Raw genomic sequence first — 23,576 nt, 5'->3', positions numbered from 1 at the left:
TTCTCGTATTTGTTTATTGATAAAGATATCAACAGCATATATCGCGTAAACATTTCCAGTCGTTTACGCGATAGCCATCAATCGGTCGCATAATATACTATTTTGTAAGCGCATGACCTGAATATACATTTTTTCGCGCCGCTGGCGTCAGTCGTCTTCTAGATTTTATGGAAAGTGCACGTGGCGAGGTCGATTTTTTTTTTTCATGTATTGTTTTGATAAGTTTTTTTGAGTGATTTATAAACCCTAAAGGTAAGACAGTTATATGCATTTGTAAATTGACCTTTTAGCTAATTTTTAAATATAACTTTTAAAAGACAACTTTAGTTTTACTGTATAATAATAATATTTTTTCCTAAATATACAAATGGGCCACAATAAGACAATTTATTTGGGCCACCATGAGACACTGTCTCATGGTGGCCTAGTGTGTACTACTGCTAGCATATTGTTTTACCTTTGCAGATGTCAAGAAGACGAACAAGAAAGAGCCAAAAAGGAACCTTTAAAGAAGAAAATATGAAAAGAAGCAAGTTTTAGTAGGAATAAATGGAGTTAAGTTGTCTCTTAGGAAAGCTGCAGAAGAAAACAATTTATCGTTTCAAACGTTGCAAAGGTATGTTAAAAAAGAACAAAATAAAGCCAATCCAAATGACATTGTTTCAATGAAAAGCAATTATAAGCATCGCCTCGTTTTTAATGAAGAGGAAGAGAAGGATTGAGTCAATTACATTATTAAATGTTCGAAAATGTGCTATGGGAAAACTACAAAAGATACCCGTGTTTTGGCATATGAGATGGCCCAAATTAATAAAAAAAACATTCCGTTATCTTGGAATAAGAATAAATCTGCTGGTATCGACTGGTTACAGGTTTTTTTTTTTAAAAGACATGCAAAAGAATTAAGCATACGTCAACCAGAAGGATGTAGTCTTTGAAAAGCAACTTCGTTGAACAAACATAATATAAATTTATTTTTTGATAACCTTGAAAAAGCGTATAGTCGAAGTTTTCTGATGGTACACGGATTTATAACCTAGACGAAACTGGAACAATAACTGTTCAAAAACCAAAAAAAGTTCTGTCGTCGAAATTTATCAAACAAGTAAGTCAATGTACAGTGGAGAACGAGGAGTTTTGATTACAACATGTCGCATAATAAGTGCTACTGGTAATACACTGCCCCTAATAATGGTGTTCCCCAGAAAAAAATTTAAAAATCATATGTTAAACGGGGCACCGGCAGGAACAGAACAATGAAGTAGAAGTAAAGTTTTTGCGGAAGTCGGTAATATTCAGCGGACACTTCGTGTATCCTTTGGAACCTGATGTAGGAATGGTTCCTTTAAATGACGTTAAAATGATTTTACCGCCACCATCTCATTTGGGTAAAACAAAACGTTTACAGGAATATCTAAAATTCGAAATTCAGTTTAGTAATATAAATTTACGCTAAAGTTCTTTTTTTACCAATAAAAATAAATGATTGTTTGATTTTTGGTATATTTTACATTGACAAATCTTATATTTTTGTGTTTTTTTCGTTTAAGTACATATTTTTAGTTGTCAAAACCGCCATTTAATAAAGTTTTGTAATAAACATGTTGTTTTTTTCACATATGTCTTTTGTCTTATGGTGGCCCACTTTTCTGGGCCTCCATGATACATCTTTAAAAAAAAGAATGTTTCTAAAATTCACTCGCAAAACTATTAATTTAAAACTTTTTTTAATGTTTTGTTTTAAGATTAACATGATTATAAATATCATTCTTTAAAACCTAACATTTACACAAAACTATATTTTTTAATTTTAAAAAACTTTTTCCGTCTCATGGTGGCCCACCCTCCCCTACCATAGCTCCTACCCACGATCCACTTTCTTATCTTTCTAGTGCAGATGAGAATTTACACAGTTTTTTCTTTACGCCAATAGTAGTATTACCTAAGCTTCGCAGTACGATTAGGGAAATCAAAAATAAGAGCTCTTCTGGAATCGATGGACTCACGATGAACATGTTTCTAAACCTGTCCAGAGTGTACATTAAACCATCATACAAATTTAATCAACCTGTCTTTTCAAAAAGGAGTTTTTCCCAACTGCCTTAAGAAGGCAATAATAATCCCTCTACATAAAGGAGGAGATAAAGATCAGTCTTCCAACTATCGTCCAATTGCTCTTCTTCCCACACTATCAAAAATTATTTAAAGATTAGTGAAAAAAGGGCTCCTATCATTTCTACTGAAATTTAAAATACTTACTCCTTAACAATTTGGATTTTTAAATAACAAATGCACGAATGATGCTATATTTTTTCCCTTTTTAATAATGTGTACTGTAGCATAAACAACCAACATCCTACGGCAACAATCTTCTGTGATTTTTCTAAAGCTTTTGATTGCGTATACCATGATATCTTAATGAAAAAGTTGCAACACTACGGGTTTAGAGGTATGCCCCTCGAATGGTTTAAGTCATATCTCAATAACAGGAGTCAGCTTGTGAGGATTGATACTACGATGTCTTCTTGCAAGCCAATAGAATGTGGAGTGCCTCAAGGTTCAGTGCTTGGCCCTATTTTGTTTCTCATATCTATCAATGATATAACGAATAATAATAATAGAAATTTTTGTAAAAAAAAAGAAATGGTATTTTTGCCAATGGTAATTGTAAAGTATCGGTAAATATACATGGTGATATACACTAATATAAACTTAAATAATATGCTAAATTAATTTATTCTTTTTACTTTTATTTAACTAATCATGGGAGTAATGCTTGTTTTAGTTGCATAATTTTTATACTATAGATGAATGCTGTTATAGACTATCATAACGAACTGAGCAATTATGCCAATGTTATAACCTCAGATATTAGTCCGATTGAGTATTATTCTGATGAAAATGATCTACTGAACTTCATTCATATAAACATTCGGAGCGCTGGTAGAAACTTTGAAGAGTTTTTGGTATTTGTTGAAAGCCTGGGTTGCACCTTTGATATCATTTTATTAACCGAAACTTGGAAAATTACCTGCTTGGATATTTTTAAAATTTTAAATTATGAGGTATTTTATTCTGAAGGAAGGTTTAATCAAAACGATGGAGTGCTTGTCTATGTCAGAAAGGGTATATTGGTGGAAAATGTTGTTAATATCAAATATAATGAAGTAACTTTTACACATCTTAATTTTAAATTTAAGGAAAACAAATATCAAATATTTGCTCTATATAAATCACCTGCATCGGATACCACTGCTTTCTTAAATGACCTAAACCATTTATTATTGCAATACAAAAATAATGAAGCCATTTGTATTTTTGGGGGAGATATAAACTTAAATTTGCTTAGCGAAAATGTAACAATAAATAACTATAAAAATATTTTAACTGAAAATGGTTTTCTTAGTTATATAAATAGACCTACTAGAGTAACATCAGATTGTGAATCCTGTATTGACCACTTTTTTATCTACTGTCCCAACAAAATAAAAAATAAATTGACCTTTTTACCATTTATACTAAAGAGTGATGTAACGGATCATTTTCCTATTGCACTGAAACTACAGAAAATTGATAACAATTCAAAAAAATCATGCGATAAAACTTTTGTTATATCTATAGACTATAATAAATTAAATAAAACTCTGGAAGAGGCAAACTGGGAAGTTGTTTACGATAAAGACCAAAGCGAGGAGACATATGAACTTTTTCAAAATATAATAAAAAATGCTATACAATTGGCAAGTACAAAGGTAAATTTTACATCAAAAAATAAAAAACTAAAACCCTGGATCACATCTGGTTTAATTAATTCCATCCGACACCGAGACAAATTGAAAATATCTTATCTAAAAAATAAAAATAATATAACTCTGTTGAATGAGTATAAGAGTTACCGTAATATTTTAAATATGCTAATAAAACAAACAAAAAACTCGTACTTTCAAAAAAAGTTTAATGAAACTAAACAAAATCCTAAAAAAATGTGGAAAATTATAAATGAGGAACTGAATACTAATCAAAATATGAATAAAAACAAAATATCACTTAGATGTGAAAATAACACGATTCAATCTGATAAAAAAGATGTAGCAAATATTTTTAATACATTTTTTATAAACGTAGGAAAAACAATGTCAAGTAAATTAAATTGTAATAAAAAAAATAAGTTTTCCCGCTTAAATTGTACCACTATGTTTTTAACGCCTATTACTGAGGATGAAGTTCTAAAAAATATAAATGCTCTAAAAAACTATTCTGCACCGGGGTTAGATGGATTAAAGAGTACCTTACTTAAGCAAATACGGAATAATATTGCAAAACCCTTGACCCATGTTTTTAATTGTATTTTTTTAACAGGAATAATTCCGAATGAATTGAAGAAGTCAGTGGTTGTTCCGATATATAAGGGAAATGACGTGTGTTCTCCAGGCAACTATCGCCCAATATCACTTATTAGTAATATAGCAAAAATACTTGAAGCTTGTATACGCATTAGGTTTTCAAAACACTTACAGAAAAACAACATTTTATCTCCCAACCAATATGGTTTTAGAGAGGGTAAGTCAACTGAAGAGGCACTATTTGAGGTAACAAATCATATTTGTAAAACTATTGAAAAAAATCAAAAACCGTTAGCTATATTTTTAGATTTGGCTAAAGCCTTCGACTCGGTATCACACGATATTCTACTTGATAAATTAGACGACTACGGGATAAGGGGATTAAGCTGGACTCTTATAAAAAATTATCTTACTGAAAGAAAGCAATGTGTTAGGGTGGAGGATGAGTATAGTGTTTTTGAAACAATAAATTGTGGTGTTCCACAAGGTACTGTACTGGGGCCTCTTCTATTCACCCTCTACATCAATGAACTTCTTTTTCTTAGTACATCTGGAAAACTTGTATCATACGCGGACGACACTGTTTTGTTGGTAAAGGGTGATAACTGGGCGAATGCTGTGGAGAGAGCAACTTCAGATTTTGCAATGGTTCGTCGGTGGCTGGAAGAAAATCGTTTAGCAGTAAATATTAAAAAAACAAAATTTATGAGTTTTAGCATTCTCGATAACCATCAAATTAATACAGATGTACTAAAAATACACACATATCAGTGCATATTAAAGGAGAAGCCATGTGCTTGCATGGAAACCTTAAGTAGGACTCCATGTATAAAGTATTTGGGTATTTTTATCGATCAAAATATTAAATGGGAAAAACATATAGAAAGTATTAATATAAAAATTCGTAAACTAATTTTTAAATTTTATCATCTTAGAAATTGTATGCCTCTCCACATTTTAAAAATGTTATATACATCCCTGGCTGAATCAGTCATTAGATATGGAATATCAATATGGGGAGGATCATTTGCCAGTACCATAAATATTTTAAACATTACTCAAAAATACCTTTTACGAGTAATTTTAAGAAAACATCCCAGATACTCCTCAAACCGTTTATACCAAGAAGCGCGCGTTTTTACAATACAGCAAATGTATGCTAAGTCAGTGCTAATGTTTGTCTATAAATATCCTGATTTGCGGCGACCGATAGAGAACTTGGGTTGCTATACTAGAAGCCAAGCAGTGCATTCTGTTAGTGTGCCTTTTCTGACAAGAGCGACTACTCAAAGGTTTTTAACATACCTTGGCCCAAAATTTTTTAACCTTCTTCCAAGTAGTATTAGAGAAGTTCGAAATATACATATGTTTGGTAGAGAAATAAATAGGTTGCTTCATGAAAACTTTGAAGTTTTTGCTACGGTGTTGCGTAGATAATTATTTATTTGCAAATTAAATATAGGGTATATGCAGCTTTATCAGTATATTTGTGGTTAAGATCTGTTATTCTGACTAGGGCGATTTAAATCATTAGTTCATTTAATCATTATTTTGGTTTATTCTTTGGTTTTAATATAGTTATAATATAGTATATAGTATATTGGTATATTTGGTATATAGTATATAACTTTAAGTGAATTGTGAATTATATATATTATCTTCTTAATTACTTTTGTTTTGTACACACACAGATTCTAATCTAGGTGTACATCTATTTATACTTTTGTGAGTTTTGTAAAATTATTGTAAATAAATTTGATTTGATTTGATATCGCTAGTCTGAATATTAAAGGAAGAACCTGCCTATTCGCGGATGATACTAGTCTTACCTGGAGCAATCCGGATATTGCCGAACTTCATAAAATCATATCAAGTGACTTAACTTCTATCAAAGCATGGTGCGACTCTAATCTTCTTTGCCTTAACATCTCCAAAACTAAATTTTTGTTCTATAATAATAATTTGCAATCTTTTGCACTGGATAACGCAACCATTGACGAAGCCGACTCAGTGAAATTTTTGAGGCTTACTGTTGGCAAGTCGTTAAAATGGGACATGCACATTAACCCTTTAACAAGAAAATTAAGCTCCGCTTGTTTTGCGCTAAGATCAATTTCCAAGGAGCCTAGCCTCTCAACCTCTATATCAGTGTATTTTTCCCTCTTTGAATCACACCTTCGCTACGCCCTTCCTTTTTGGGGTGTGTGTAGTGTCACTCAATTTGACAAAATTTTCAGACTTCAAAAGGGAGCTTTGCGTTATACACTTAATTATAGAGTTCATTGCCAGGATTTCTTTAAAAAATTTAATATCCTAACTTTGCCGTCACTACTTATATACATATGAGTCCGTTTGTCTAATTCGCAAGCACGTTTCATTAAATTCAGATAGGCCATCTCATAATTATCATCTCAGAAACGCGGAGTTTGATTTATATCTGCCTACTCCATATTCAGAATTGGTAAAAAACTATATTGTACAAAGCAAAAAAAAATACACAATCATTTGCCATTGAACATCAAGTCCATCACATCTTTTCCTACTTTCCGTAAGGCATTAAAATCATTCCTACTGGAGAGAGCCTTTTACTCGGTAAACGATTTTTTTAATACTTAATTTTAACTTTACACACACAGACTGATTTATTGTTTTTATATGTACTGTTTTATGTAGCTAGCTATGTAGCTATGTAGTGTTTTGTTTATTTATTCATACTTTTGACCACATACAATAATTATTGATTTGTATAAGTTTTAATATTTGTTTTATTAGTTTTATTTTATTTTTGTTTGTTTTTGTGTTTTACTTTAGTTATCAGCTTTGTCTACAAATTGTAAAATTTTTTGACAATAAAGCGATGATTCATTTATTCATTCGATATCTTTTTTGTGTATAATAAAATTACAACAAATGGTTCCTTTTTTTGCCACTTATGTTTCAGCAGTTGATCATTCTTTTTTAGATCGATCTTACCATCGAAGCGGCATCAATATGTTGAGAACTCTTGTGATTAATGTTCAATCTATTAAAGCTAAAACTAATGATTTGGAGATATTCTTGGAACATATTGGCTTTCCAGAGATCTTATTGATTACTGAACATTGGTTAAATAAAAAATATGAGTCAATTTATATTTCTAACTAAAGTGTTATATCCGAGTTCTGCAGAGATGATTCTATACATGGTGGAACAAAGATAATTGTGATCCATAAGGTCTAAACTTTAATGATGTAAATAAATATCATTATCTTCTTGAAGAGCTAACCTTTGAATTCTCTGAGATATTCTGTAGGGTCTTAAATTTGTTTGTAATTTGTATATATCGTTCTAGAAATTCATTTTGCGATACTTTCACGTCTAAAAATTGGCATTACTTTTAAGCAATTTACCACCTAAATCATCCGTTATCGTAGCAGGCGAATTTAACATTGACTACGCGGAAAAAAAACGGAGGCTAGTTAAATCATTTGACAATTTACTGAGTTCAAATGGTTTAAAAATGCATGTTAATAATTTTACCACAATCACTCAGTATTCAGCTGCAATTTTGGATCATGTTTGCTCTAATTTTGATGAGACTGTGTCCAGCTCTATAATAAATCCAGGTTTGTCGGATCATGAGGCAGTTTTCTGTGAGTTCTGCATTCCAGTCAAGAAGTCAACTCGAAAAGAAGACGTAGCGGCATCTTCTCTACACGAGGCATTTTCAAATTCTTCTTTGGATTCTGAATGGCTAGAACTATGTGACAATGAGCAGCCTTTGGTCTCTTTCTTCCATAAGCTCATTGAAATATTTAATTAGGAATTTCCTGTTAAGACAATTCAATGTCAAGTGAAAAAAATCATGGATAACTAATTGTTTGAAGGTTTCTTCTAAGAACATTAAGAGGTGCTTAATTATATTTATTGCGAAATTCTCTTTTGAAACATATTTGTCATGTACTATTTTACCAAATATAGATTTATGTATAGTAAAATAGTAAAAATAGCTAAAAATAAATATTATATTAATAAGATGGTTATATACAGGGTGTTTCAGAACTATGGGATCAAATTTCTAGGGGTTGTTCAGTGCAACAGTAGAATCCATTTGAGTATAGGAACCCATGTCCGGAAATGTGTCACTACGCCACTAAGACGCGTTTAAATTTACAAAAAAATATTAATTGCCTAAATAGCATCTGATGCATTTATTTTTACCTTTTGTATATGATACCATCACAACAATTGTTCAAAATGTCTTCCTCCAACCTCAATACACAGATTTAAACGCCGCACATGATTTCGGCGGACTACACTAAAAATTTGATCCTCGTTTTGAATGATTTCAAATGCTGCTGTTATTCGTCCAATTAAGTCTAGCTCTGATTCTACTGGAGTTTCGTAGACTAAAGACTTTACATGTCCCCACAAGAAAAAATCGAGCGACGTTAAATCGTTTCGGTAGAAGTAAGGATAGCTTTCAATAGTATCCTTAACACAGAGAAGGCAAAATTAGTGTGTAAGATTATTAATAATAACCAAAAGTGCAATCATAATTAATTCTCATAATTTAAGAAAAAAATAAATTAAACTGTTGCATAAAAAAAACAGATAAAAATAAAGACAAAATAAGGTATGCATGTATTATTTAGTAACACTAGTTTTTCTGGCATAAGTATTTTAAATTGTCTAGTAGTAGTAGAGGTACTTTTCTGTTAAAGTACTTTTTTTTCATAATACCTAATACTGTTTAAATTACTCAATCCAAAACAAGGGACATATTAATATCTAATCATAATTTTATTTTAATTCTAAAAGCTTGAATAGGAGATTTTTTTTTAAAGAAACTATTTGCAAACAAAAGGCTATTAGACTGTTATGGAAATTCACCTAATTACCTAGATGTTATTTCCTGAGCTTCACATAAACTATTTAATTTAGTTTGTATTATAAAACACCATCTAGAAGAAAGTATACAATATTCAAAGTTATGAGAAATGACTTTTGTAATTAACCAAAAAAGTATCTGAATTGTGGTTGAAAGTGGGGAGATTTTGTAGTACTCTTCTGGTACATAAATATGTTTTAAACTAAAAAAATGCCTCTTCAATAACTAATTTAAATTGTTTTCTACTCCAGATCAACATATTATAATAAGCCTGGATTGTTGACATCACACTGTGTAAGCAGGTTTATTTAGAAAATAATAGTTAAGTAATTTGTATATACAACTATTTAATTCCTAACAAAAAAGTATTAACAAATACATTGCCTTTATTACAAATTTAAAGTAACCTTATCAAATCCTCTCGGCATATAATCTTGTGGTTTCATATTAGGTACATGTGGATAACCCGGATCTCCAGGCATTGTTGGTTCCCGAGTGGATTTAACTCTAATTCCACCCCTACGTTCCCAGTTGTTTCTATTGTATTTCATGTAATACCATGTCCAGTAAGCGCCCATGATCATAAATCCAAACTTAGCTGTCACCCCTCTGAAAACCTGTGCTTTTTCCAACCCAAGTACAGGTGTTAAAGCCTTCTCGACCTGATCCATGGGGTAACGGTAAAATCTCCTAATCGGATTATAAGTAGCCTTGTATATCTCAGGGACAACTCTAGGCTCGTTTTCGGATAATATTTGGTCTTTCAGCCACTGTTTTCTTAAATTTCTTTCAGCATCGGTCATGCCCAAGAGTCGTTCTCGTTCATCTTTTAAGCGGCCCTCAATACTCATGGGCTTCACGCCCCCAGTTTGCGAAGCTTTTAGGGACATGTTTTCAAATAGAACAGCAGTCCCGGATTTATTAAAAAATTACGTAAGGGATTGGGATTTCAGGACTTTTTGTTATGGTAAGGTTAGTTGACAATAATAAAAACCAATGACAGGTGACAGTGACATATTTGACAGATGGTATTTTTGCAAACTAACCGACGTTGCCACGTCAATGCTTAGGTAGCTTTAACATGTTGATTGAAAATTTGGCAATCAATCTCAAACATTCAATCAACGAGGTTGCTTTAATATTACAACTACAGATAACACACCTACAGGTCAATCAATTTAATGTGGCCTCTGGGATTTGGATGTGCACTGCGCACTAACAAATCCTTGCCAACTCATTTATTAACAGTGTTATACTGCGAGAGAATATGCAAACATAACTTAAATATATACAGAAATCCCATGTAGTTCTTAATAGGGTCAAATATTGGCTTCCCTTATTACTTTAGAAAAAAAATGAATAAGAATACTTTAAAGAGCACCAAAATCTATAACCAACAAAATAAATTTAATTATTTTTGGTTGGTTCGTTTAGAAGTTACAGCCAAAAATCTTTACGAAAATTTGCCTTTTTTTATTGCTTCGTATTCACAGGTATGCCAGCCAAAATTTATTAACTTGATTGATGATGAATATTAAATAATTTGTCATAATAAGTTCACTGCATTAAAATTCTACATTAAAAAACTCAGCTATGAGTTAACTGAAGAAAAAGTACTAATGGTTAAATGGTTTTACTAAGACTAAGGCAATAGTTACCGAGACTTGTTTACAGCTTTTTTTTTCAAATAGGTTGAAAAACACAGTCACGGTCTCATAACATATAAGCATCATTAAAGGCCTAATGATGCTCTAACTAGAGCGAAACACGTGTAGCCTGTGATTATATGTTGTGAGACCGTGCCTTTGTGTTTTTCTTTGTTTTCGTCAAATTTGTATGTTGATCTCTTGGAGAATAATGGATGACTTTTTGTAGTTAATAGAACTGTTAAAAAATTTGAGCAGAAGAGCACTGTAGTAAACAATTGCAAATGTGAAGCAAGCAATGAACGAAACAATCATCAAAGGCGAGAAAAGAAAAGATAGAAAATGATAGAGAATTGAAGACAGGTTGAAATGATATGCCGGGTTTCCACCAAGCGGACAGGATAAAAACGAAACACGAATTGTCCGTTTGAACAGAAAATTCGAACAGTTTTGTTTTGAAATTGTTTCAAAACTGTTGTGTCCCCAACGGGCTTTCTGTTTACACCAGCAACGAACTGAAATCAATAAAAACTGTTTATGTCTTGTTTAAGTTTTATTCAGTTTACATCGAGACACCGGATACGGCATTTGTGAAAATGTGGTGCACAGGAAATATATTAAGACAAGATGACGAGTATTTGCTAGGAGCTCCATATTTTATTATGAATAAAAAGGACAAAAATAAATATCGATTTTGGGTTAGACCATATTTAAGGCAAAAAGCAGAAAATGTGACTTCTAAACAAAAATGTGACTTCAAAAATTTATTTTATTTAATTGGCCCTATCATTAGCAAGAGCAACACCAACTACAGAAACTATCCCAGCATTGGATCGTTTTGTCATTACATTGAGGTTTCTAGCAACAGGAGATTTGTACCATAGTTTAATGTATTTATTTAAAGTTTCGGTACTATCTATATCAAGAATTGTTTTCATCAAGGCCACTCTCTTTTGTAGTTCTTGGTTTATTTCTGTCTTGGAGGAAAGCCATCAAATTTTACCCAAACCATTTAGAACGAAAAGAAGAAGCCGCTCCAGACTTTATATTTTTTATAATTACGCCCCTCTCTACGATACTGAGAATTAATATTGGCCTCGCTTTAAAGTCGACCTCTAACATTCGCTCAACTTCGGCCGTGGACACGTTACACATTTTTCCTAGTTCCATCAAGGCATCTTTTTTTTAAAATTCTGCTTTTATAGTCTGCGTGTTTAGCAAGCCATAAGCTTCTAAAATTTTTATAGCCCTCAATTAAATTGGCGATTTCTCCCACTGTCCACACTTTTTCAGCAGTATTCTAAAAATGCATATACCGGCTTATACGTGTCAATATTTTGATATAAATATTAAAATACAGACATTGCGACGTTTTCTTTTTACGCATTAAAATTAGACTAAACCACACAATCACAATAACGAAATTAAAAACAAACTGTCTCAAGACGTCTACACCAAGCAGACAAACATTTCTAGAACACGCGGACTCTTTGAAGTTACCGACACTCGCCGGGACACTGTTTGTGTTCGTAAAAACTCTATTCGCGGACTAAAAAGTTCTGAAAACATCAAAAATGTTTCAGAACAGTTTGCAAACAGTTCGCGAACTGTCACAAACGGACCGAGTTTGTGTTTTGTTTTTGTTCTGTCCGCTTGGTGGAAACCCGGCAATAGACAGGTTTTTTTACATGTGGTAGAAAATGAAGGAAAAATAAGTACAAGAAATCTTGGAGAGATCAAGGGCATTGATCGTACAACTGCGTTTTGGGCTTTAAAAAAACAGAAATATTTCTCGTATAAATATGGAACGCATCAGGAGCTTAGAGATGAGGATGAATTACGCGGCAGGAGCTCTGTTTGGATATGAGGGAAAGGGCAAATTATAAAAAATATTTGCTTCTCAGATGAATGCACTTTTACTTTAAACAATGAACCTAACGTTCAAAATTGTCGGTATTGGGATAAAGAAAATCAGCATAGATACAGGGTGTTTCAGGAGGAATGGTGGATATTTTGGTATGTTGTAGTATCCATCATTTTGAATAAAAAAGTTCATATAAACATGTATCCTAATCTCAATAGTTGCTAAGATAAAGTTATTTAAAGTTGACTTAGCATAGCAGAAGGAAATTGATTATATGTGATTAAGTAGGCGGTGAATGCCAAATGTCGGTATGACAGTTGCATTAATCAGTTAGCATTTACAGTATTGCCATTGCAAATTGTCAAAGTGTTATGTCAATTGTCATGCAGAATATGCCGATAAGGTGTTCGTTTATGGTGCCTGCAACGGAAGTGCCGAAGCATCTCTTAGAGAATATGATCAACGATTTCCGAATAGACGATTACCAAGTCCAAGAGTATTTACTTGTGTCTTTGCCAAACTGTTTAAGACTGGTAGCGTACCCAGCAGGTTTAAATCTGAAAGTGCAAATCAACAAAATTTGTATGAATTAGAACAGATCCTTGAATCGGTGGAACGTAGTCCTAGTCCGAGTATATGGAGAATTGCTCTACGCATCGGTCACCCTCATATAAAGGTATGGCCGACATTACATGAGCAAGACTTGCATCCATTTCATGTACAACGGTTACAACACCTGGAACCCAATGATCTCTCTAGTAAACTGGAATTTTGTCATTGTGTAAATGCTCACCGTCAATCAATTTCATCAATACTATTCACTGATGAATCTACCTTCACTCTCGATGGTATTAACAATATCGATAGCTAGCATCGGTGATCTGATGAAAATCCACATGCCGCTGCTGAATCGAATTTCCAACATCGGTTCTCCGTAAATATATGGTGCGGAATTATTGACAGAACGTTGCTTGAATCCGTTGTATTACCACGGCGTCTTACAGGAGCCGAGTATTTCAATTTTCTATAAAACAATATGCCATTAGAGGATATTCCTTTGAATTCAAGAATGAATATGATTTTTCAGCACAACGGATATTCCGTACATTATAGCCGCCAAGTCACACAATACTTAAATGAAACTTTCCCGGGACGTTGGATCGGATGCGGTGGTTCCACCAGTTGGCCTGATTTTGGATTGTGGGATGGCTGAAAAATTAATTTAATCAAGAAAAAATAAATACGCGAGATGAGTTTCTCCAAAGAACTACACTCCGAAGTTATTCCTAGAGCTGAGAAGTGTATTGAGTTGGCGGTGAGATTTTCGAACCATGCCGCTGAACTATTAACAGCGAATTTTCATTTATTTGTATTGGAAGTTATTAAATAAAAATTATTATGCTCTAACACTAGCATTAAATTCATGTAGCTGTATCTCAGCAACTATTGAGATTAGGATATATGTTTATATGAACTTTTTTATTCATAATTATAAATACTACGACATACCAAAACATCCACCATTCCTCCTGAAACACCCTGTACGTAACAACACGAACTCAGTATCCACAGAAAGTTAATATTTGTGTGGGGATTTTCGGACACCACGTTTTAAGGCCATTCTTTCTCAATCGAAATTTAAATGCAAATTATTATTTAGAACTACTTGAGGAATAAATTTTGCCGTTTAAATGATCTTGCCAGGAAAAATCGAGAGGTTTGTTATCAAATGGATGGTTGCCCAGCGCATACTTGCTGTTTGGGAATATCTAAATAACGCTTTCAATGGGACTGTTATTGGCCTGCGATACGTAATAAATTGGTCACTAAGGTCTCCTGATCTCTCCCAACAATTTTTTTCTGTGGGGCCATTTCAAAAATAAAACCTACAAGGATGAGAATTATCCAAATTTCGAAGAGTTAAAAAATGCGATTTCGATGGAATGTAACAAAATTTCATTTTATCAATTAGCGAATGTCAGAAATGAGTTTTACGACCGTTTGGGTCATTGCTTAGCGGCTTACGGAGGAATATTTGAACATTTATTATAACAATGTTCAAATCTTTCGGACATTCTCCTTTTAGTTATCCATTAATCTATTAACTCCACTGCAAGAATGGACTACTTTTTCAAATTTGTTATAATATTTTTTAAGTTAATATCTTAGGTTTAATAAATTATTTTTAATAAAAAGGTAAAGTCTTAAAGTTTACAAGTTTTTTAAATTTATTATTTCATGGTTCATTTTATAATAATTTGTGTGCATGTGTATGATTGTATGAATTTTTAATAATAATTTAATTAAATCCACAATTTTATTATGCCAACTTTAATTGGCAGTTTACCCTTACCTAACTTGCTCACCTTGAGCCTAAGTAAGTTGTTGTACCTGTAAGTACGGGGCGACAACATTTTCACCAAGATTTTCGCCAATAACTTCTAAACGGGTAAATCTACAAAATTAAAAGTTATCTTGTTGGTTGATACAATAAGATTTTAGTGCTCTTGAAATTAGTCTAATACATTTTTTCTCTAAAACAATTAGGAGAGCCAATATTTGACCCTAGTAAAAATTACATGATAAAATTACTCGATAACGGTCGTAAATTTGACTATCGAAGTGTTGGTTAAAATTAGGTCTTTTTATTCAATAAATAGGGTTTTCGTTCTTTTCAATTTGAATAAAAAAAAGTAAGATCTTAAAAACAAGAAACGAGCTCAGAGGTCGATAGGTCAAACCTCAGCTCCTGTGTATGTAAAAAAATCTATTACACCTCAAGTAAATTATTGTATTTAGATTGAATTAAATATAACGAAAGGTCTCGTTAAAAGATTTAAGTTCTATATTTCTTCTAAATACATGAATATACTTATACATTTATGTATAAAGTAAGTAATGACGAATTTGTCACAACAATATAGATTCTACTCAGATCTGTTCAATAAATTCCGGTCGAGGCCATTATTACCAGCCTGAGTGTGCCAAGGGAGATGGTTGTAATTTCTCCGAAGTGACAGATGGGAATATTTTATCCAGCATTAAAAGATCGAAGTCTAAAAAAGTTACGGGCTCTGAAACATACCACCATATATCTATAAGACTTGTGCCAATTCCCTTATTGTTTCTTTGAAGATTCTATTCAAGCTCTCTTTCAGGCTAGGATTTTGCTATCCATTCTTACACGTATTTTTAAATATGGTAGAAGAAATAATATAATTAATTATCGACCTGTTTCAGCAGTGGTTTTCTTCTGAAAGCAACAGCAAGTTTGAATAAGCAACAGTTTGATATAATTTATACTAACTGTGCAAAGGCATTCGACAAAGTCGACCATGGTGACATTTTGGTGCATGAATTGGAGAGATTAGGCTTCTGTAGTACATCATTAATGCTAATGGCTTTATACTGATCAAATCTTAACCAAAGAGAAAAAGTTGGTTATGCCTTGTCTGACATGTATATTGCTACATCAGGGTTGATGAGGTTAAAGATTTTGTGGGATCTATTTCAGAAAAACTTTCGATTCAATGGTCACTACAATTACATAATTAATAACGCATATAAAGTACGTGGCTTTATAATACGAAACAGCAAAAAATTTATAGGAAGGGCGACTTGACACCACTCTTCTGACCGCATCTTGAATACGCTGCAAGTGTCTGGTTACCAACTTGCTACAGTCATAGCAATAAAATCAAAAGAAAAAGATGCGTTTCATACGGTGTGTGTAAGTGAAGGGCATATATCGATTCAAGATATTATACAGGTCTATGTTGAAGAAATTTCACCTTTTTTCTCTTAATAGCAGGAGAAAAACACAAGCTGTGATATTTATATAAAATATATTAAATAATATGAAGTATAACAATTGTCGCCTTATTAATTGTATTCAATTAAGAGTTCCTAAAATCAGCTTAACGGTCTTATCGCAGGATTTACTGTTTGTTGATCATATCATTACATATGCTCAGCATGTAATAATAATATGCTTACAAATGCTATATTGCTGTTTTAATCTGGTAAGCCACAATCTCTTCTTGCATCAGGCTGATAATCTTATTTAATGTGATACTTGTTTGTTTATTTATTTCTAATTTTAACTTTTCTTTTGTAACCTTTAATTGCTTTTTAGGTGTTTGTAAAGTGATAATAAGAATAATAATAAAAATAATAATAATAGGTGCGTTGGCTGTAATCAACTTCTACCAGCAATTCTGTTGTTTTATTTAAAATTCAATTTAAAGGAATCACCGAAGCTGTTCTATGTCTTACTTCTCGCAATTGGGATAACTGCTGACGCATCTTTTTTTTAAACTTCTCTAGGGTTCTCTCTCTCTTTCTCTTCTCCGCTTTAGAGAAACTGATCGTCGCAGCCATCCTTTACCCGTTTCTGAACACTAACGGTCAAAGATGCCGAAATATTTAGGAAAGCTTACTTGGATTCTGTCCACTCTACCCACCAATCACCATCACATACCTACCAGTACATTAGAAGTACCACATATCTCCCTCTATCCCCATTACAATTCAATATATACATAAACAACCTTCTAATCCAGGAACTCTTCAGGAACAACTGACTGCAACCCGGCTGACACAGGGCAACTCTTCACTCTATCAGGCTTCGTCCACAACATGAACAAAGAACCTGAATGTCACTTTATGAATTTCTGTAAATACCTTGGCTATTAGGTACTAGAAGAGCTATCAGAAAGATGGCTGAGCGGCCAATGCGCGGGTGCGTAAATAAACTGACATGTACAATTTACGAGTAAACCGCAGAGCCCTTTAAATTTAAAACCGAAAAAAGTGAGCAACCCTACAGCAGGTTATCCCATCGAACACAAGAAACACTTCTGTTTAGGGCTTTGTTACAACACATTTTATTATTAATTCAGCGATATTCTCTGTTGTGATTGGATGATCACAACTTCATGATCTTGGATGATCAAAGGTAAATAACGCAAAATTCTACACCTACAGGTTTATCATTTTAAATCATGGGAATTAATCAATTTAAAGTAGAATTGATCATTAATGTAGGTATATATTTATTTATTGATTGACATTTATCTTATTTTGGTATTAGAAAATGTAAGGGAATATATTAAGTTATTTCAATTTTTACTTTCGCCCAAGATGCAGACTATTTTGAATATTACTTGCCAATCGAGTTCGCATTTAAAAATAAAAATAAACGACTCATAATTTGAACTGAGTTTAATGGAATTAGCTTAATACTTATATACACGTTTCGCAAGTATAAATGCAAACACTTCATTCGACTAGTGGAGTTATGAGGTATTTTCTTAGTACATTTTAAAACCTATAATTAACACACTAAAAGGTAGTCTAGTATATTGCATGCTTTTTATCTAAGTTGTATTTGTAAAATGAGGCCATGTTTTTAGTTCACTAAACAATCTGGATCCAGGACTTAAAGTAGGACTGGGACTAACTTGTCTTGCTCCATAAAGGTTATATTCTTTGTCTATTTCTCCAAGCTCGACACCGCATTGTAGAAAATCTTTAAGAGCTTTAAGGGATTTAGATCTGGGCAGTTTATCTAAAGTAAAAAAAATCCAATTAATAAATTATACCGAATATTTCAAACGGATTTTGTTCGATGCCCCTTAAAGCATAATAAATATGCATGAAATGCTCTTATACCTGAAAAATTACCAATAAAGGCAATTCCTACTGATCTTGAGTTATACCCTCTAGTATGGGCACCAACTTTGTGCCAACCTGCACCTTCATAGATATTTCCGTCTCCTCCGATTAAAAAACTGCAATGAAAATAGAGCAAAAAGTATTATATAGTAAAAGAAAGTATGTGTGTTCCTTATTATTACAAATATGAGCATTTAGAGAATATGTGCATTATCTTTAACCCATTACTTATAAACCAATTTAAATCTAAATAGGAGGCAATAGCTGCACACAAAAAGAAAAGCGATGGTGGAAAATGGCGAATGGATCACATTAGCTAAACCAACATATTTATATCACTCACAATGAAAAATCAGATTTGACTTGTCACACAATAAAGTTTAGAACTAAACCGTTTAACAGTGTAACTTATTATCAGAGTTAAAATCTTAACAGTTCAAAGCGTCAAAAATGATTATATTACTTACTTGTAACCAATGTCAGGAAATTCCAATATATCAATATGGAAATTTTGAATTTCTTGTATTATAGCGGTACAGTTAACTTCTTTTTTACATTCTTCTGTTACTGTGTGATGTATAATAACATTTTTGACTGGAATAAGGGCGTATTCCACAGCCTGCGCTGTTCTAGCATTCCATCTGTTTCGGGTAATGATGTCTGGACAAATTTTCGGCCAATCTAAAATTAAAAAATGCAAGTAAATTCAACAACGCTTAGCTTTTTGAGCATTTGTATTATTAAAAATTTGTTAATTATTTAATTCTTCAAGTCGGCCGACTCTACTTGAAAAATTTAGGATTCCCTACGATAGATTAGAGGGAATTTAGACAATTACATACAAAAATCTGTTGTTCACTGCAAATAGTTACAAAGCTCTATATCTATATCCATATCCATACAAAAATAGTCCAGTGCAAGAAAATTTAAAGATAGTTTTAATACTTTTAATATAGTACGATGAAGAGGTCTAATATTTTTAACGAACTGGACTTCCTAGATTTAATTCCTACATTGGTGCTTTATTTCTAAGTTCTTCCCCAATCAGAGAGAATCTAAGAATCTACTGAACTCCGATGAATTTCTTCTTGTGAGATTGATTCATATGGAAAGTATTTGTTAACAGGCCAAATTATCTCTAAAAGTTAAAAAGGAGGATTCGAAGGGAAGAGCGCAAATATACTCTTAACAATTTTGAAATAGGATGGTCAATGTTAACATCCACTTGTTTTAAAAGGTCTCTGCACCAGACTTTCTCAAATTTACCTAATTTCTACACTTGTGGCCTTAATTTCGAATTATTTCGCAATCAGAGATAGTCTGACTAATTGAACTCTGAATACTTCGATGGAGTTCTTTTTATTAATTTACCTCAAATCGAAATTATTTATTGACAAGCCAAATAATCTGCAAAAGTTAAAAGAGAGGATCTGAACAGAAGAATATTAATATATTCACCAATTATGCGGGAACCGATCAAAACGTGCAAAGGATGTTTGGTCAAGACTAGCACGCACTGATAAAGTCTTCATATCGTATCTATTCTTGTGTGTCTTACTTAACAGCCACGAAGATTATTTGACTACTTGTTAAGCACATGACATATCTTGATTTTCACTCGATCCCTATACCTATATTATAACATTTTTAGGTCGTTCGTAAAATAAAAAAAATATAGCAATATGTACAGCAAAAATTTATTTATGAGCAAACAACCTGGTCCATATTATGCCAGTGTTACTAAGAGACGAACACACTAACTGGGCTAAAGAGCAAAAGAGCTGCGGAACTAATATGAACTGATAAGTCCAGGTTTTTTTTAAATTATGTTGACCGAGGAGTGTAGCAGCATTTTTGGATTTGCAGAATTCAAAGAAGGCCTTTGCATATCGCTGAATTATGATTTGAAAATCTTTAAATGGGTTTACCTAGTTATTTTTTCACAAAGACATTCATGGAGTAAAGGTATTCACAAAAAGTTCCCACATATTTTCCTATTTGCTAGACATATTCTTACAAAAACTATCCTTTACCGTAACATATCTTACTAATCATCGAGATTTACTTACAGTAAGAAGTCGCGACTTAAATTCATTTAAAGAACTTTGGTATACACTTAGGAACACACTAGGATACACGTTGGATTATCAGATCTTCGAAGTCAGAAGATATATCAAAAGATTTATCTTTCTGTATTCCGTGGTAAGAATGTTTAGACATGCTCGTGAAAGAATCCTTCTTTAACTAGAATGTAGCCATTTAAAAAAGTAAATCGAAATATTGTTATAAGTAATAGTATGCCCCTAGTATACCTCAAATTTTTGCAGAAGTTTGGCGAATTAACGCAACTCATTAATTACTGTTGCAAAATATCCCAACACCCAACATCACCCTTTACTTTCATCAAAATGAAAATTTTAGTATCCTATTTATGTCTAGAATTTTAGGGTTTATATTAGCGAAGAAGTTTAGTTGTTAGAGTCGAGTTTAGTTTCTGTCGAAGTCCCGTAACATGAGAAGAGTAACAATGATAAAAGTAACATAAGAAGTTGTCTATGTATACTATAGCTATTCCTTATTATAACCAATACCCTAAGCAGTACATAGTCGAGTGGAGTTATTGTCGGAGAAAAGTAGTCTGTGGGTCGAATTGTGGTCGAAGTGAGAAATTGCCCACGGATTTTTTCCTATTAGCCGTAACACCTAAGACCATTTTCTCTGTTAACATCTTTAGTGATCAAGCACCTACAGATCCATAATCCCTAATATCCCAAGACGGGTCTCTTTAGACACTTTCAGTGATCTAGTGAACGTCCCTTCTACTTTGAAGCAGTTAAAAATCTACCCTTACAACCATCCTTAAATATCTCTAGTTACGAGTTCGGTTGTTGTGAGTTGATTTAATAGGTTAAAGTACTGAACCCATTGATATTAGACTATACGCATCATTATTATTAGTTGTAAGAAGCGAGTGAAGTTAGGCAGCAAAAACACAGGTTAATTGAGAGTTGAAGTGTATGCCACGATAAGTAATTTGATCAAGACTACTCAATATGGTATATCTGTATATCTAAAATACCTTACTACACTACGCACTTAGCAGCATTTAGTCCTCGTCTGTTTTCAGCACATAAACCTTTCAGAAGTTCAGATAGTTCTGAAAAAATAAGCAATCTTCAATACTGTTTATATTATAATACAGCTCTAAGTCATCAACAAATGCCAGTATATGGCATTTCAAGTGAGGTAATTAAGTATTAACCAATAGACTAAATAATAGTGGGCCAAGGTTGGTACTCTGTGGTACACCTGAGATAGCAATAAAACATTTCGTTTTAAAGTTTCGTATTAAACAAACTGGAATCTTTTAAGCAAATATGAATGAACTAATCTCAGTTACTCATCTGACAAGTCAAAGGCTTTTTGAAAGTCAATATAAATGACACATACTTGATTGATTCTCAAATATGACCAGACTGACAGGACAAATTTGTAACATTGTTAAACAGAAACTGCCCCAAATTACTTTTCAAATATTTTTGAAAAATTTGTAAAGTATTGAGATTGCATTAAATATTTAGTGATATAGGTACGTGATATTCTAACAATCTTTCAATCGTCCTGAATTTGCTCTGTGGAGAGTATATTAGGTCAGGGGATCAGGACACTAATACAACCTCTAACTTAAAAACCAGATATACATCAACACCAGATGTCAGTTTGTTCTTAAGTTCTATGTGAGTTGAATTACCGGCAGTCGAGGGATGCTTAATGTCAGCAGACTCTAGAAATATCTCCCTAAAGAATAACACAGAATTGTCATGATCACAGATTTGTGATAACCGTTACTATTTTAGGAATTCTAGATTGACACTTTTTATCATTAGTAAAGGCCCAGAAAGTAAATGGATTAGTAGATATATATTACTTTCAGATATCAATACATATGTTACATATTTATTGTTAATACAATCGTTACATCTAATGAGATGTCTAAGATGAAAGAAGGTTTTTCGAAATAAGTTAGATTTATACCTTTTTTTATATATATATTATTAATTAGCTATTGAGAATAATAAACTAGACACCTTCACCGTCATTTTTGCTCAGTCTCTCATATAAAGCTGTATGTACATGCAAGAATATACATCATTCACGTTAAGGAATATATACATCGATAACTAGTCGTCCTCAAGAATTAAAATATTAAGTACATGCAAATCAGCCTTTCTAAGGTTGAACACTGTGGGAGCCCTTTTTAAGGTTACAATTCATAATACTGTGGTTGGAAGTATTGAGATCAATTTGCAGCACGGGATAATGCAAGTCCTCTGTAGTAAAAAAAAACAATCACGAGTAATGGTGTGATTGAAATTGTAGAAAACGAAATCCAAGAGTCTGTCAATATGATTTAATATCTTATGAAACTGTGCAAGGAAAGCAAAATTGTAACATTGTTTGTAAATATTGAACTTAACAGAATGAAATTATCAGAAAGCAGTTGGTGGAATGCATAATACAAATGATGCAGACTTAGGTTCCAGAGGCTATAGTGATGGAGGGAAAGCCAGAAGCAAGTAGATATATATGGCGGAGCAGGTACCATGGAATCCTACCTCTTACCTCCCATACTTCTGGAATTTAATTAGAAAGAAAAGCTTAGATAAACATCTCTAAATATAATTTATATTTAGAGATGTTTATAAATTACAATAAAACTTATAAAGCAGTTATAATAAAGATAATGTTACACAACAATAAGCATCTGAAAAAAGTTCAACCTCTGGTTTTTATAAAAATTTGAATTTGATTGGATATTTTCATACATTTTTAGCTAAAGGGTTTTAAAGGTCATAAGGATATATATATCAGTGGCATATTTTAAAATCCGAGTTTCTGGTGAAAACTCGCAGATTTTAACGTCAAATTGGTTATATAGAGTAGAAAAAGTCTTAAAAAACAATTACTACCACTTACCAGAGCCATTTTCTGCAATACTGCTTTCGAACAGAACATAAAATAACAACAAAATTAAGAGCATGGCTTAAATAATCTCTATTTAATTATATTTACTTCGGATTAATATAATATCTTTAACTGATTAAGTATGAAACACATTAAACTTAAATAAAATGACCCAAACTGACCTGCAACGTGACTGATTAACCATTACTCGT

The 23,576-nt window shown here is 32.5% G+C and overlaps 2 protein-coding genes and 1 long non-coding RNA gene across 3 annotated transcripts; 1 reads left to right on the top strand and 2 right to left on the bottom strand.

The window, feature by feature from the left end:
• Window positions 1–73: 73 nt before the first annotated feature.
• LOC126746565 (uncharacterized) lies at window positions 74–1,600 on the top strand. The gene is made up of 2 exons (XR_007663931.1): window positions 74–252; window positions 466–1,600. It is a non-coding gene; the product is annotated as an uncharacterized LOC126746565 (long non-coding RNA).
• Window positions 1,601–9,543: 7,943 nt separating this feature from the next.
• LOC126746555 (uncharacterized) lies at window positions 9,544–10,211 on the bottom strand. Its single transcript, XM_050454866.1, has one exon. The coding sequence runs from the start codon at window positions 10,101–10,103 to the stop codon at window positions 9,603–9,605; it is 501 nt and encodes a 166-aa protein (XP_050310823.1). The 5' UTR covers window positions 10,104–10,211; the 3' UTR covers window positions 9,544–9,602.
• Window positions 10,212–17,928: 7,717 nt separating this feature from the next.
• Window positions 17,929–23,576, bottom strand: LOC126746554 (peptidoglycan-recognition protein 2-like). The gene is made up of 4 exons (XM_050454865.1): window positions 23,377–23,576; window positions 18,867–19,080; window positions 18,397–18,515; window positions 17,929–18,292 (listed from the first exon to the last, which is right to left on the bottom strand). The coding sequence occupies exons 1-4, from the start codon at window positions 23,438–23,440 to the stop codon at window positions 18,102–18,104; spliced, it is 588 nt and encodes a 195-aa protein (XP_050310822.1). The 5' UTR covers window positions 23,441–23,576; the 3' UTR covers window positions 17,929–18,101.

The sequence above is a fragment of the Anthonomus grandis genome, chromosome 17 (assembly GCF_022605725.1).
Source record: "Anthonomus grandis grandis chromosome 17, icAntGran1.3, whole genome shotgun sequence".
NCBI classification, from domain to species: domain Eukaryota; kingdom Metazoa; phylum Arthropoda; class Insecta; order Coleoptera; family Curculionidae; genus Anthonomus; species Anthonomus grandis.
The sequence above is the reverse complement of the archived record's forward strand: the minus strand, read 5'-3'. Positions and strand labels throughout refer to the sequence as shown.